Below are 15,708 nucleotides of genomic sequence, written 5' to 3'. Positions count from 1 at the left end.
GCTGCGCTAAGTTGTAGGATGCAGTATCTTTCTCTCTCTCACTCACTCACTCACTCACTCACTCACTACGTATGAATGGGAGATTTAGCAAAGAAGTGGACATTTCTTGTGTTAAATGTACTGCACGTCCTTAGTCTGGAGTGACCTTGATGTAGAAGGCAACAGGCGGACTGCTGACTCCATCTAGTGGTCAAATACAAGAACTGCAGCTCTTCGATAAGACCACAAGAAGTTTGGAAGAAACTACAAAAACAAAAAACAAAAAAAAAAAAGACCCGACAACAACAACAACTCCCCCCCCCCCCCCCCCCCCCCCCAACTCTCCAAGTTCAACAATAACAAAGTGCAGGCAGATAATTACTTACTGGGCAGAAAATAGGATGAAGCTTGCAGAAGAAATAGGCACAAACCTTACCTCCTGATTTCTGTTCAACAGGCCTATACAGTAAGTGTATCTGGGCTTTTAGACAAAATGATTGAATTACTTTTTTTCACCACGTACAGAAGCATGAGGGAGCATGAGGAAAATGACTTTAGGGTCAACTTAATGCACGGACTGATGCTCAATGTCATCTGTGTTTACTCCTCAGCACACGGATGGCTAACAGCAGAGACATGGCAGCTGTTCCTTTTTCAATCTCCACCTGTTTCAGTGGTTTTGTGCGTTATGACACACGGCAGAGTGGTGATTAGTTGCATCATTTCATAGCAAGTGAAGTGCCACCTGTCATGTCTGTAGCACTCTTCTGTTGCCAACGCGCTCTTCATGAGATGGTTCCTTTGTGTGTTAACCTTTCGCGCTAGCTTCTGCATCTTAGGATGAGACAAATAAGGCAAAGAGGAACTGTCACAGGGACAGTTCTGACGTTACGGGAGGGAACTGACTGTACAGTTGCATGTTTTGTAAGGTTTATTTTGCATCGTCCGCATACAAACGCCCAGTCTGCCCATTGGGAAGTTGTAACATGCTGGGCATTACAGGTGGAGGAGCTGGAATAGTTCTTTCAGCTGTGTGTGAGCTGCTGCTTGGACACATCGTTCCAGCTAGATTTATTTAAGCAAAACCACACAGCAGCCTGTAGCACCGACTGTTCTAGCCTTCGGTCAGTCTCAGTCTGCCTAGGTCAAACTTCCAGGTCTGGCATTGACTCCTCTTTAAACTGAGCATCATTGTCAGACCCTGTGCCCACGTCCGAATCAAATAGCGAGCGGTCAGAGTCGGGGGAATGTGTGTGCGTGCGTCCGGCTGAGTGGCTGCTGCCATCGCTGTCGTCCAGCGTGTCAGTCCTGGAGAAGAGGCCGAAGTCCAGCAGGCCTGTGGGGGTGCCCCCGCTGCTGCTCTCGCTGTCTCCGTCGTAGTAAAAATCCTCCACCTCAACAAACCACTCGGGCCAGAACCTCCTCCGCATCCGCTCGCAGAACATGGCCAAGTTGATCAGCTCTCCTGTGGAGACATGTAAATCTTTTTGAAGACAGAGAAGAAACCAGCAGGTGGTATCACAGGTGCTTACTGCCTTTGTTAGTCTTTTCTTGTGTCCGGTTTTCTTCCCACAATCACCTTGATCACAAATTATGGATTAAAACACAGAATCAAGCTCTGATGCTGTTCTCTGAAAAGATAAAAAGACTTCAGTGTTCCCTGTGTGAGACTTTAAAGCTGCTCTCTGAGCTTGTGTAAGCAGCACTGCACTGCAGCAGAACAGCACTGCCATCTAGTGGACTACACATAAAAATGCACCAGTGAAAACATCTCACAAGTATGCTTAAATTTTGCAAGGACAAGGTAATATACAAAAACTTGTGATAAAATACAGCATGTATGTGTTGATTTGCAATTACTGAATAGATCCTCTGACCTTTGATAAGTTGCTCTGGTCGTGTTCCAGGTAAAGTCCACATGGCTTGAGCTAGATGCCCAAACACTGTAGCATCTAATGTTGACATCTTAGACCCCATGAAGTATTTCTTATCTCCTGCAAGACAGAAAACAAACAGCAATTTCAAGCAACGATAAAGGGAATATACGAGAACTTCCACAGCACTGTGCAGCTAAAGATGGTTAAATTAAAACTATTAGTAACATTAATAAGCAGCGATGAAGCAACAAGTTGGCCAGCTGATACTGTCCCTGTTCACCAGTACTGGCATGTTGGCTGTTAGTAATCTGCTGTGGCATGTTAATGCAGAGCTGAGAAGACTTTAAAACAAATCAGTTTTTACAGTGATGATTTACCTGCTGCAAATCAATAACAGAAACAAAGTAACCAAACACACAGACACATAATAGATATCAAAAACCAAATTAAAGTACTCCTTTTTCAACTCTGCAACTCATTCCATCTGTGTTGTTGAAAGCTTTCTTGCTACAGATGATTTTCATTCCACTTGTACTGGCAGAAGGTGTTTGTAAACCAACAGTTTTCGCTTTACTTTGAGCTTTTTTGATGCACTAACTGACTTCATGAACTACCTTTAGCTCACTTTTTGAGATGTTTATCATTAAGACCTTTGCACACTGAGTGTGCTGGGAAAAAAATGTTATATTCCGAATTCTTGGGATATGAGCTGGTCATGTAATGTTTATACATATAGGATGTCAGTGGGGCAGTTTAAGCTCTTGTTAGCAGAGTCAGTATCACATCTGAGGAGACAGAAATCATTTCAAAGAGCCAGAGCAGTGTCTAGCTGTGTGCCTGAGGTAAAATAGTATTATTTTACCATTTCAATATCCATCTTAATGTATGAAATATCAGTACAAATTTGATGCATCAGGTGTGTGAACGGCTTTATTTTAAGATTACAATACAAAATGATCTATCACTAGCACTAAATCTTAGTTCACGGTTGTTTTTGGATACTTTTCCCCCCACCTAAACACATTTCACCGAGCACATTTTGAACTGCTGCAGAGAGTGCTAACACTGACTAGAAAGACAGAGCATATTTCTCCCATACTGCCTTCTCTTCATCGGTTATTATTCATCTCTGCCTGTCTTCCACAGTGTGTCTTTTGTCTCGTCTCCCTCCCCTCACCCCCAACTTGTCCTGGTTCTGCTGGATGTTTTTTTTCCCCCCAACTCTGCCAAGTGCTTGCTCATAGGGGGTTGTCTGATTGTTGGGGTTTTCTCTTTATTATCGTTGGGTCTTTACTTTAATATAAAACGCCTTGAAACTTGTCATTTAGTGCTATATAAATAAAACTGAAATGAACTTCTTTTTACTTTTGTTTTTAAATTTGTTCAATTTATTCATACATTTTTCAAATAAGTGGAAATACTCTGTGATCTTTGAGTACCCCAGGCAGCTGCTGACATCTCTCCTGGTTGGGAATCCCTGCTCTTATACACATCATCATCAATGACATTAGAGATGTTTTTAATGTAACCTGTAAACACTTCTAGTAATGCAGAGGGAAACCAAAACACTACAGGAAGGCAGGTTAATGAAAGGTTGCTAAGTATTTGTGTGCTTTTCTTGCCCTTCAGAGAGCAAACTTCAAAGTAAACTAATTTCATTTTGAAGTTGGGAAATCAGCTCTTCTGGTTAAAATGCCAGATTTTAGATGAACACTTCTGGTATTTGTGTGTAACAAACATTAAAAGACGGAAGCCAGATGGTTGTGGAGTGTACCAATGTTTTCACTCGGGAATGACTTTTCCATTTTATACAAGCTGTTGTTCGCTGTAATGACACAAGCAGATCGATGCAAAGCACTATTCTAAACACACTTATATTGCATCCCTCCAGCTAACATCCAGAACGTTCTCTGTTTTCATTTATTACTGTCTGTACCTCAATAAAATTCAAGTGCAAAAATGCAGATAAATGACATTTTGTTCTGATAAATATAAACCAATTAAGAGGAGCTTGTGAATATTTTGAGAAATATCAGCTCACAGTAACAAATTCATGTATTTTCATTGCAGCCAATGGAAAAAAGAAATAACACTAGCTCCATTATCAGCTTGCATAACAGCATTAGCGTATCGCTCTATAACCACAGTCCTGATGAGGTTAGTCTTAGTTCTACTGAACAGGTGTCCGTACCCAGTAGAGTGGCCAGTGTCCTCATGTCCTTCTCCATCAGTGTGTAGACCTCCTCCTTGGAGAAGCGTCCGATGCCGTGGCCGTACATCTCCCGCCGCACCATGCCACCATTCAGGTGGCTAAGCATCCATTTCAGCGTGTCACTCAGAGGCCCACTCATCGCCAGCAGCTTCTGTGTTTCCTCCAGGTTATCCACCCACTGGCAGTAGGCTATTGTCCTGAAGGAAAACACAATGTAGACAACACTGTGTTACGATTACACTGGCTGGCAAAAAGCTACTCCTCTAAATCAAAAGTGAGCCTCAGCTACACCTACAGTCTGTCAGTTTCTTACACTCTTCCTGTACTTACTTAGCTCAAGATCAAAAAGTATTCCAAATGTTGGTCTAAAATCATCGTGGTCTTTTCAAAAAAGAACAAACCGCATTTGAAACTGAGTCTTTGAGCCATCAGTTCATTTGTATCATTTATAGTTGAACATACAAAATGATTTCTACACAGCCAAAAAACCTTATCCCACTCAGCATACAATTCATGTACCAAGAACATGCTAGAAGGTATAACACCATCAATATTAGCACACATATTTAAACATAAAATTATCACATACAAAAGGTTAGGGATATAACAGTTCTCCAAAAGCATGTTTTTGTTCATACTGCTGTTTTTAAAGGAGATAAATAAAGCAAAAACAAGGAAAAACAGCTTTAATGCCTTAATGCTTAAATCTTATTTAGTTAGTTCAGTGACTGCGTGTCTGTGTTCACTTTGGCATTTTCACCCCTGCTTTGCAGAAACATTGTCATGTTGTGTTGTATTAAAGATCTGTAAATCATTAGATCCGTTTCAAGTAAAACCAAAAACTACACTAATACAAGAAAGAAGAGCCATGTTTATTCATCTCTCCAGTCTAGTGCTGTATTTTTAAAACTGAATATGGTGGCAAACCAGAATTTTACAAAGGACCAACAGTAATATTTTACTCTATGATGCTGAGTCAAAGTGAATTAGAGGGGGATTCCAATAAAAGTGTTTAATGAAAGGTCCAGCCACTGCATCGTAAAGCTTTATGTCTAATGACAATTAGCCTCAACTTAATCAATAAAAGTGCTCCACCCATTCACTTGCTGCCAGAACACAACATCGTATATTCAGCCCTTCAAACTGTCGGCCTGAGGGTTGAAAGAAATGCCTGGAATCCGTTCCTGCTGCTCGTGATAAAATATAGACGCCTACTGCTGCAAAGCACCGGCAACTTACAGTTACTCATGAAAAGAAAGCAATGCTGCAGAAATGGCAGCATATAGTGTATCTCTATATTGAGATTTTTCTCACACTGTGGTCCAACAAATCCTGTTTATTTACAAGCAAACAAACCCAACTCAAACCCTCAAAATCCCTTGTGAAACCACCAAAGGACAAATGTTTCACATGAATTCACTCCATAAAACAAAGACAATGAAAACAGCAACTCTGGTATTTCATACATTTGTTGCTTCTGTTCTGCATAAGTTGTCTGTGTATCCAGATACTATGATTAAGCTGTTACATTCTTACACACTTGGACTTTTCACACTGTAGGACTTTTTTTTCTTTCTGTTTATGATCTGAAAAAGTCTGAAGAAGTGAAGAAGTTGGGCTTGGTGCTTTTTTCTTTTTTTTTTTGGCTCAACAACAGAACTCAATGACAGCCAAGCTGTTTGTTGATAATAGTACAAGTGCAGGGGAGACCTACATGTTTCTACCTACATGGGTTAGAGCTTTTACCCCTCAGTTCATCTAAAGGCCAGTGCCTGGCCTCTGTCATTTTTCTGCTGTATGTGACTGGTTGCTCAATAGAAACTGAATTAAAGAATCTGGGTTATATTAATTTTCAGAGTGGGGACTATCCATTGGCCAAATGCTACTTCCTGTTATATTATCTGATGTCCAAAGTGTCTGTATTCTTTAAACAAACAAACAAACAAACAAACAAACAAACAAACCAGAAGAGGAGCAAGCATAAATAGAGTATTTTTAATCCCCAGGTAATTTCAAATGCAACCTTTGCAAATGTTTCTGTGCAGTTCGCCACAAACTGCATTTTCAAGATAAAGCTGCAGTTGCAGTATTTCCCAGGGAGAGAAAAAAATGCTAATGTGTGATCCTGACAGATGGAGAAGGATGCAAGAAAGAGAGGAAGATGGATGGATGAAGGATGACTGTTTTCAAAAGTTCTGGCTGCTCAATACAAGAAAGTTTCCATACAGGAAATTTAAATCTTACATGTAATGCCCTCATTGATTTTAGAGTTTTATAATCAGATACATGTCTGATGCTGTACTAAATTACATTTTTTGAAACCTCTTGTCAAACAAACAGTGTTATTCAAGGGTTGCATGGGAATACCTGGCGGTTTAGTGCAGGCTAAACAGTACATCGGACTGGTTACACCGAGGGTGGCAGGGATCATTTTGGTAATGATGGTAATGATGGGTAATGATGCCGATTAGATTCACTCTGTGAACTATGGCTTTTATACTAGCTTTATAGTGTCTAGGAGTTGGGGCCATTTAGCCATAAAGCTTATGAAACATCTACTTATACAGTATTTTAGTGAACTTTGCTGGCTAAATCCACAAAGAGCAGTGAATATCAGAGCAGCAGCCCAAGTCAGCCAATCACAGCCTGCACACAAAGAAAAGTCCAATGGAGCTCACGAAACAAATCATTTTACTGCGTGACTTATTTCTAACTCATTCTTTTCACCATAGATGTGTTACAGCCCATCTTAGAGTTCCTCCTCCTGCCGAATCCCCCTTTAATCTGCGGTTATACCTGCTGTGTTTGCAAACAGTTGGACATTTAAATATCCAGCATAAGGTTAATCTCAATTTAAAGTTGTATTTATGCCCAGTTTTACTCTTGAAATTCCTCTTTGACATTCACTGGATCACAGCTGCTAACACTAGTTGTCTGTGTATGTCTACTTTAAAGTATAGTTGAGTGATCCTTTTCTGGTATTACAGAGTTATTAACAGATTTGTATTTTTAAAAAGCACAGCAAAATAAATGAGTATATAATAGTAAAGCTAGCTTTGAGAACATTTTCTGCTCTATAACCATGCCACTATGAATCAGGAAGGCAACTCTCTGTGTGCACGATCTAACCAAATCTATCTCTAGGCTGTGTCTCAGTACACAAAGAGCAGCACGCTGTCATGCTGCCCTTCCCTGAAATAAATAATTCACTCAATAGGTCTATATGTGGGTCCAAACTTGGTGCAGGGTGCATGGACAAGCAGAGGAAGAGGAGCAGGGAGGTGACACAAGGAGACAAGACGGGAGGGAGCGTGAATGTAGATTACATGAATGACCTCTGCTGCTTTTTGAGAAATGGAGCAGATTCAGTTTATAACACAAAGCCAGCAAATTGTTCCATCCGTTGTTCCTTTTTTATAAGTGAACTAAAACCAATGAGTAGTTCAAATTGTGTTCTAAAATTATTATATAGAGAGCAATAGGCCATACCACATGGATCAAACCGAGTTAGTGTGTGTATGTGCGTGCGCCTTTGTGAGGGGGATGGATAGAGAAAGAGAGATAGAGCTTTTAGGTAATGGAAAACACTCCTCTCGGTGTAGATGGAGTGTGGAAAACGATTTCCTAGCAGCATGTCTCTCCCCCAGTGATCCTGGAGTGACTCACTGCTGCGAAGGATGGCAGATATCACAGCCTGGGCTGAAAAGCTGCACAAACAATGCACAAATAATCTTACTTTTTTGTTTTTAGAATAAATCTGCAGTGTGTCTTTTTTTTTTTCTTGCTGCTAAAATAAATTGGACCTTTTTTCCCGGGAGGATCCGTGTAGGTGGTTCCTCATATGGTTTAGCACTGAGCACATTAAAGTGTGCATTTAAATATGAATGCATACACACAAAATTACATAATCAACTCAGCACCACATAATTTCACCCCTCAAGTGCAATAATTAAATCAAACTGTAGAAACAGAGAACTGCTTTTGGTCTTTAAAATGATCTGACAGTGGCTTTTCCATTTAAAGTGCCTGAAGTCTTAGCTCTTAAAAGCCTTTCAAAGGCACAGCTAAAGCACTGTATACCTATACGACTTACTTACCAGTAGAGGTGTTCCTCAACCATTTTGGTGACAGCGCGGGACACAGCTATCTCCTGTGGGGTGAGGTTCTTGTTGAGGTTCACACCCAGCTTCTCCTCCAGGAAGTCCACTATAAACTCTGACCCCGACACCTGTTCGTGGTTGTACTCGATCCAGGGCATCTTACCTTGCGGAGATAGCCTGCCATCAAAGTAGTTCTGCAAAGGGAAACAACTTTGCACATGAATTTCCTGGGCTGTGTGTACATTTTATTAACAAAACAAAGAGACTGTAGACCTATGTGAAAATGGAGACTTATTTGTGGCATGAAACTACACAATCATTGACTAACAAGCTGTAAATCACAAGTCATCATCCATAATAAGCATGTGGTTTCAAAGTCAGACCCAGTCTTCCTCATTGCATCCATTTTTTGCAACCAAGATGGTCATTAACAACTAAAATCTTAAGATCTTCAACTCCGTCACGTCCAACAGCTTTCATTGTTTTTGTCCTTATATGGAAGCTGTTGACAAATGGGACCCCATTTCTAAGCTGCCATTAGCTTGTGCTACCCAGTGTTGATGCTGATGGAAGAGAGACATTAAGGCTGTGCAACAGAAGTAGCTATTAATGGCTGAAGAGAAAAACAACTTCAACTCTTCAGAGGCAGAAACACCCCCCTCCCCTCTCTGTTATCACCTGGTAGGGCAGATCCGCCATCCGCAGATACGTCTCTATTTTGAGGCAGAAGGGCGAGAGGCTGGGCACACCATTCTTTGGCCTGGAAAACTGATGGAGGATGATGGCGTCTTTGGAGTCCAACTCCTGCTCCTTCCTACATAGAAACCAAAGGTGGGGGAAACTCAATGAATAAATGTTGTACCTGTAAACGTTATACCTCTTTAAAGACCATTCTTAAACTCGCTAACATTGTCTCATTTTGTGCCAGTGTTAACGTTAACAGCATACTTTCATCTATTCTGTGTGGATGAAAGTATGCTTTGGTGTCTCGAGCCTTTCCAACTATGCATAGATACCAAGAGGAAAAACTGCCTAAAAATGTTTCATTTTAACCCAGCGAAGCCGAAATCAACCGGTTTTTCCACCTGTTTTCAGGGTCAATTGGTGCAGTGGGGCCAGTGAGATAAAACCAAACGTAACTCAGCATCTGGACAGAAAACAGGACTTTGAGTTCAGCTTCAGGCTCTGGCCAACCTCCCTGTGAGGAGTAGGTCACACCTGCAGTTTCTTTCTAGCACGGTGACACACTATTCGTGCCGAGTTCTGTTTTCTTTGCAAGTTTAAAAAAAAAAATTATTATGTTAAACAATTCCAATGAATCCCAATCCAACTTTATTTATAGAGCACTTCAGAAAAACAACACAGCTGACCAAAGTGCTTTCCTGTTAAAAGACAACATCAAGATTTAAACAAACATATTAAACAAAAAGGAAAAAAATTATATAAATCACAGTAAAACATGGAAAACTATAAATAAAATAAACAATAACATATACAAGAAATAAAACTAACAATAAATGAAAATAAGTATTAAAAGGAACCAAAAAAACAACACTTTCTTTATTCACACTGAGGTCACTAACTTTTACATAATGAGTCTGTACTTCAAGTGACTTTAAGTGTTTTGAGATATACTGGCATCACTAGCTGTTATTATACTCCATTAAAACTCTTTAAGTGATTGTCAAGACTAGAAATTTTATTTCCACTTTGATAGATCGTTCTGTGAAACAAGGAGCAGCTGAGCTACCTAAGGCAATTAGAGTTAAGACCTTTTTTGCAACCAGAGAAATAAAACTACACCTAACACATCAGCACAGGGAAAAAAAACTACATCTAATCTGATTTTACTACACCGCTTTCCTAATCACGTTACACATTCATCTGGGCATCTATTTCTATTCCTGAAGAAGCTTTTAGGCATCATCTCAGGTACACACACACACACAGACCCCATCTGCTCCGTTTAGCATCTCTTTTATCACTGACCACTGCTCCCTATATTTGAATAAATTTGTGTAACTGCAAAGCGGTCTGACAACACTTACTCCACTTTTAACCATCCTTTTTTAGAGTTAGGTTTGTGGAAATCATATTATAGATTATGGTTGCTTTTCTTTTGAGTTCTATCCTATTTTACGATCACATTACAACATGATGTCGTTTTTTAATTATTCAGAGGGGAAAAAAACGTATTTCTGTACATTAAGACAAAAATAAGTAAAATAAAATTTTTTACCCAGGCCACTTTTAGAGTGACAGAAAAAAAATGATAGAGCAATATTTTGCATGGCACTATTGTATCAATAAAGGGACACCAAATATCTATATTTTATTAAACAAATTAAAATACTCTGGAAACACTACAATAAGAGAGCTCATATCATGTAGCACCAGCATTAGATAAGGTTAGCGGAGCAAATTCACATGAAATCAGCTGAACTTTTGCAATATAAAACAACTCAATAAATACATCGTTAAAAAACAAAACAAAACGAAAAACCATCCAATACTGGACACAGTTAGCTTGACGATGCTAAGCAAGCGAATCACTAAGTCACACGAATTCATTTGTAACAACAGATATTTGACTGTGAACAATTTATCACTGTAACACTTGATCACAGTTAATTACCGTATTATCAGAAACTGATTCCATGTAATTGGCAACTTGACCCCATTCCAGGCTGGATGTTATCTAAACAAAAACTAAATACAAATCTGTTTTTACAGGATAGTACAGAGTTTATATTTTAATTATATTCTAAAAAATAATATGTTCATTTCTAATTTAATATCAGCAACATGTTTCAAAAACCCCAAGTCAACAAAAGATTGTTTAAAAAAAAAAAAAACAACAACACACAGCTGGTTGAGTGTTTCACAACTTATGAGATTAAACTGTCATGGATGCTCCATCCTAAAATATAAAGAAAAGAGCAATCCCTCAATCTACTATCAGTCCATATTTCAGTGCCAGCATCTGTGGTTGTGTGCATTGTGTGCTTTGAGGCAACGTATGCTGCCATACAAACAAGCCTTTTATTTTCTCTCAGGGAAGGCCTTGCTTATTTTCAGTAAACCACATTCTGCAGAAAATATAAATTCATGCTTGCATGACGACAAATTCTTATTTTTTTCATAACGTTTGTAGTTAGGGCTAAGGCAGGCTAAGGCTGCAGTGGGGACTTCCCATGATGCACTAAACATTTCTACTAATAATAATAATAATAATGGATTGGATTTATGTAGCGCTTTTCAAGGCACCCAAAGCGCTTTACAATACCACTATTCATTCACTCTCACATTCATACACTGGTGGAGGCAGCTACAAACTACACTCACCTTTTTTCACTCCCCATGTTTTTGTTTTTTTTAAATAAATCTAGTGCATGCCATTAACTTTTGTCTAGTCTCTCCCATAGCTTGTGGTTTGACCTGTTTGCGGCTGAGATCAGAGCAAATATTTTTGATTTTCCTAAACTTTGCTCTGCTGGAGATTCCTTCCTGTTTAAAGGGAGCTCTTCCTCTCTATTGTCACAGTGGTGGCTAGGAGTTGTTGGTTGTGATGCTAAATAAATAAACTTGAGCTGACTGTGGTGCTGAAACCTCGCAGGTCTCCTTGGTAGCTGTCCACAGTTACATGGTGCTGAAAATATTCTAAATCTGCAGAGAAACTGACATCATATTATTACGCCTGATCTACGCATGCCGTCCTTCTTCCATGCACGTTGTGGTGCTTCGTCTCTCAGAGGAACCACTTAAAGAACTTCTCAAAGATCTCTCAGCTGGGAAAAGGAGAACAAAAGCTGACTAGTCGTAGCAGCAGCTCTGCCAACAATACATCACATGGCACGGACAGATGACGCCGGCAGGCTGCGGGGCCAGCCTCAGCGGCCTGCACGTGATTCAGAGTTTCTGCACGAAATGCACGGTTCACGCAGCTTGTGGATCGAGGAGGGGGAGTGAAAGCAGAAACTACCAGGCCACTGTAACAGGATGTTCTTACTTCCTGGCACTGGCCTGGCCGAAAAAAATAAATAATCCGTCCATTCACAGCCAGGCGGTCTGTGCTCTGACAATAGTCCCGTGTTAATCTCTCTTACAGTGACCGCATACTGATCACCAGCTTTCATTGTAGAAAACAACTGTAAATGACGCGGACAGCTGCTGTGTCTCAGCTCATTAAAGGTCAGGCTGATTCCGCAGCGTCCGAGGAGCGCTTCGTTTAGACACGCTCAGGTGCCGATGTGTTCCGCACGGGAACTAGCACACGAGCGGACGCGTGACTCGCTTATTAATTATTTTTTTAAGTCTCCACCTAGTGTCGTGTCCTTTGAAGGAGAAAACGAGGGACGGCAACCTCAGCAAGAGCCTCTTCCCGCGAGAGCTGCAGAGGAACCACATCCCCATGTACACACTCCTGTATCCATAATGCTTTATGCGGTGTCACTCATCAGTCACTGTCAGCGGGCGTGGGTGCGATCAAAACGTGAGCCCCGGGAGGCAAAAGAAATACTAAACAAACAAACAAACAAACAAACAAACAAACAAACAAACAAACAAACAGAAACCTGGTGGTGATAAAGATGATAAAGAGCTCAGGAATGTTGCGCGTCCCTACCTGATGGCGAGCAGCTCATGCAGTAGGTAGGCTGCAGCAGCCAGCAGGGCCCCCCCGGTGATGTACAGGGTCTTCTTCCACCAGGAGTCCGAGCCCAAAACCGACATGATGCCTCCGTAATCCTGCAGAGGAAAGGCGATGATATAGCCATACAACGACTGCTGCTGCTCGGAGCCGCACAGCCCGATGGGCAGGCTGTGATTCCGCCCCAGTTCAACAACACACGGCCGGGAAGAGGCGAAACCAGCAGCCCAGTACATCCTCTTCCCTCGGTTACAGCCGCCCCGCGTCCTCCCTGCTGCAGTCCCCGTTAGGCTTCATCGAGACCCCCGGCGCTGTGTCTACGGCATGGCGGCGGTGTGGCTAATATTGATCCAGGAAAGCGGAAAAGGTAAATATCTGGAACATCACTCCCTGAGATGAGGCTCGGCAGCCAGCTCGCTTTCCTTCGCAGGATCTGCCCAGCATTATCGCGCGAATAACAATGGCAACACCGCGACTTCCGGTCCCTAATTTCAAAATAAATGTCAGTGTCCACACTGTTACAATTACATTTTTTGCACCTAATATTTTACTTGCAAAATAACATTTTCTGCTCTTAATAACCGTACACAGTGGCTGTTAGTTATTGCTAGTTTTCCATCACATATCATGTGAATGGAATTCTATCGTAAATCTGAACATGATATAAACTAAATTATTCATTTTTGTTCATGAAATGTTTTAATCGTTTAAAAGTAGTCGAATCATTATCTGATTTGTCTGACCAAATAAATAGGTTTAATTTATTATTAGCAAAAACAAATTAAAGTAGCTGGGACCAAAGATTATTTGGCTGTTTTGCTTCCAAATAATGGAAAAAGCTTAAAGCAGGCCCATCATGTATTCCCTTATTTTCTGTTTATATGGCAGATCCCCATCTGACCAAAGTTTCGAGGTACTAATGGGTGCTTCCTTTTTTCTCAAGGGACAGACTAAGATAAACATGAATTAATCTGAACTGTGAATTGTGCAAAGCTACGTCTACATGTTTAGTTCCAGGTTGTTGGGGGTTTTTTTTGAGTCTCTCAAAGAGCTTTAGTCAGATACACTTGGTTTGCAAAAAGATGTTGTCCAATCCCCACCATAGAAACGAGAGTTTACAAGAAAGAGAAGCAATTGATCTAATTAAGTTCTGCATAGAGCTGCTAAGAAACTTATGTGATTAACACCTGTAGAACTTAATAACTTTCACAGCACATATTACGTGTAGTGGAGTGTACATTTTGATCATCAGATCAAGGTAAAAAGAGGGCTAGAAACGCAAAAAAGAATTACCCAGTCCTTTTATTTTTGTGGCAAAGTTGGGCAACTTCCGTTGCTGTCTAATCAAATGCCGGTTACTTCATGCAGCCGGCCTATTGTCTTTCTCCGGTGGAGGATCGGAGCCACCCCGCCCTGGCGAGCCCCTGAACGCAGAGACTCACTCACCACCACGAAAACAAACTATTGGCCAACAGCAGCCAAACATGATGATAAGCCCTTCTGCTCCGCTTCTACATTTTAAGCGGCCTCCAACCGACTGACTGCTCCGCTTCAGCTACTACAGACTGCTAATTCTATGGAGTGCAGTGTGTTTGTGCAATCACACTGAAGCACATTACGCAAACGAGAAAAGTAAGACACGGATTGCAAATCCACTATGCCAACTGTGCTGTGACCGCGGTGTGCTGTGGGTATAGACTCTACTTACAGTCTAACTGTATAACTTGGTGGTAAATGCACTAATAGGAAGGAGTACTCACTCTGGAGCAACTTTGGAAGTGGAAGACTTCGTTCATCCTGACGCTTTAATCCAGCAGGTGAGTTCCAGATCTGTTTGTCGAGCATGCCGAGAACAGGATGTAGACAACTCGGACAAAAGAACATCCAGTAGTTACGTGTCCGCCGGTATCATCCTGGTGCCAATTACCTGCCTGCTGCTGTCTGACCCCGTCAGGTCAGTGAAGGAGGGTGAGTGCTTACCGCAGCCATGGCTACGGCAAGTTAAACGCGCGGCCTCGTGGCTCTCGGGAGCGCGCATTACAGCAGGAGCGTGTATTGGTGTTTACTGCTGAACCAGCCTGGGAATATGACACAGCAGGCACTGCTGGAGCAAGGCATTTAGTAAACACACACATAGAGATACTGTCGGCAGATAGAGGAAACGACTTTGACACCAGGAAGCATCTTTATGACACTTTTTGTTTTTTTAAATGGCACTTTTGGCCAGATCGCTCGTGAAAAAGACATTTTTGATGTCAATGACGCTCTTTACCTAGATAAATATAGGATACATAAAAACCGACTGCAGCTTCTTACCTTGTGACAGGACTGTTTTATTTCTGGCTCAAAATGGCTTGATATCATTCTTAAGAGACATGCTTGTCATGTGTTTGGTTGACAAGTCATTTAAAACAGTTTAAATATAGACAATCATTTTGGGGCAAATTCCTGAAATCATTTTTCTGGCACAACACAGACTTAAAGCACAGCGCAGAGTCTCTAACACAGCAGCACAAGAACAGGCTCTAGGCATCAGATAGAGGGTTGAGTCTACAAAGGGAACAAAGTTGAACAGTGTGCAAAGGTGCCCCAGAGACTATCCAACATATAGTAATAGGATGTAAGAAGCAAGCTGGAACTGCATAGATGTAGAGGCACAACCAAGTGGCTGTGATAGCGTACAGGAACATCTGTGCTGCATATGGACTAGAAGTCCCCAAGTCCTCAATCACAAAAGGTGGTTGAGAACAACAGGAGTAAGGTCATGTGGGACTTCCACTTCCACATAGAAGCTGCTGGCAAACCAAGCAGTATTGTAGTGATTGTTGACAAGGAACAGAAGACCGCAGTTGTCATAGATGTTGTAATCCTACCGGACAGCAACATCGGGAA

General features: G+C 41.2%; 1 protein-coding gene across 2 annotated transcripts; it reads right to left on the bottom strand.

The window, feature by feature from the left end:
• Nucleotides 1-892: 892 nt before the first annotated feature.
• On the bottom strand, nucleotides 893-15,092 carry faxcb (failed axon connections homolog, metaxin like GST domain containing b). Of its 2 annotated transcripts, XM_082551206.1 has the most exons (7): nucleotides 14,577-15,092; nucleotides 12,793-12,914; nucleotides 8,847-8,982; nucleotides 8,166-8,362; nucleotides 4,048-4,265; nucleotides 1,857-1,973; nucleotides 893-1,444 (listed from the first exon to the last, which is right to left on the bottom strand). In XM_082551206.1, the coding sequence occupies exons 1-7, from the start codon at nucleotides 14,610-14,612 to the stop codon at nucleotides 1,125-1,127; spliced, it is 1,146 nt and encodes a 381-aa protein (XP_082407332.1). In that variant the 5' UTR covers nucleotides 14,613-15,092; the 3' UTR covers nucleotides 893-1,124. The 2 variants fall into 2 exon arrangements, with proteins under 2 accessions (XP_082407332.1, XP_082407331.1); XM_082551205.1 differs by lacking the exon at nucleotides 14,577-15,092 and having other exon boundaries at nucleotides 12,793-13,301.
• Between the last annotated feature and the right edge of the window lie 616 nt (nucleotides 15,093-15,708).

This window comes from Aulonocara stuartgranti, assembly GCF_965226115.1.
Source record: "Aulonocara stuartgranti genome assembly, chromosome: 11".
Taxonomy (NCBI): Eukaryota; Metazoa; Chordata; class Actinopteri; order Cichliformes; family Cichlidae; genus Aulonocara; species Aulonocara stuartgranti.
The sequence above is the reverse complement of the archived record's forward strand: the minus strand, read 5'-3'. Positions and strand labels throughout refer to the sequence as shown.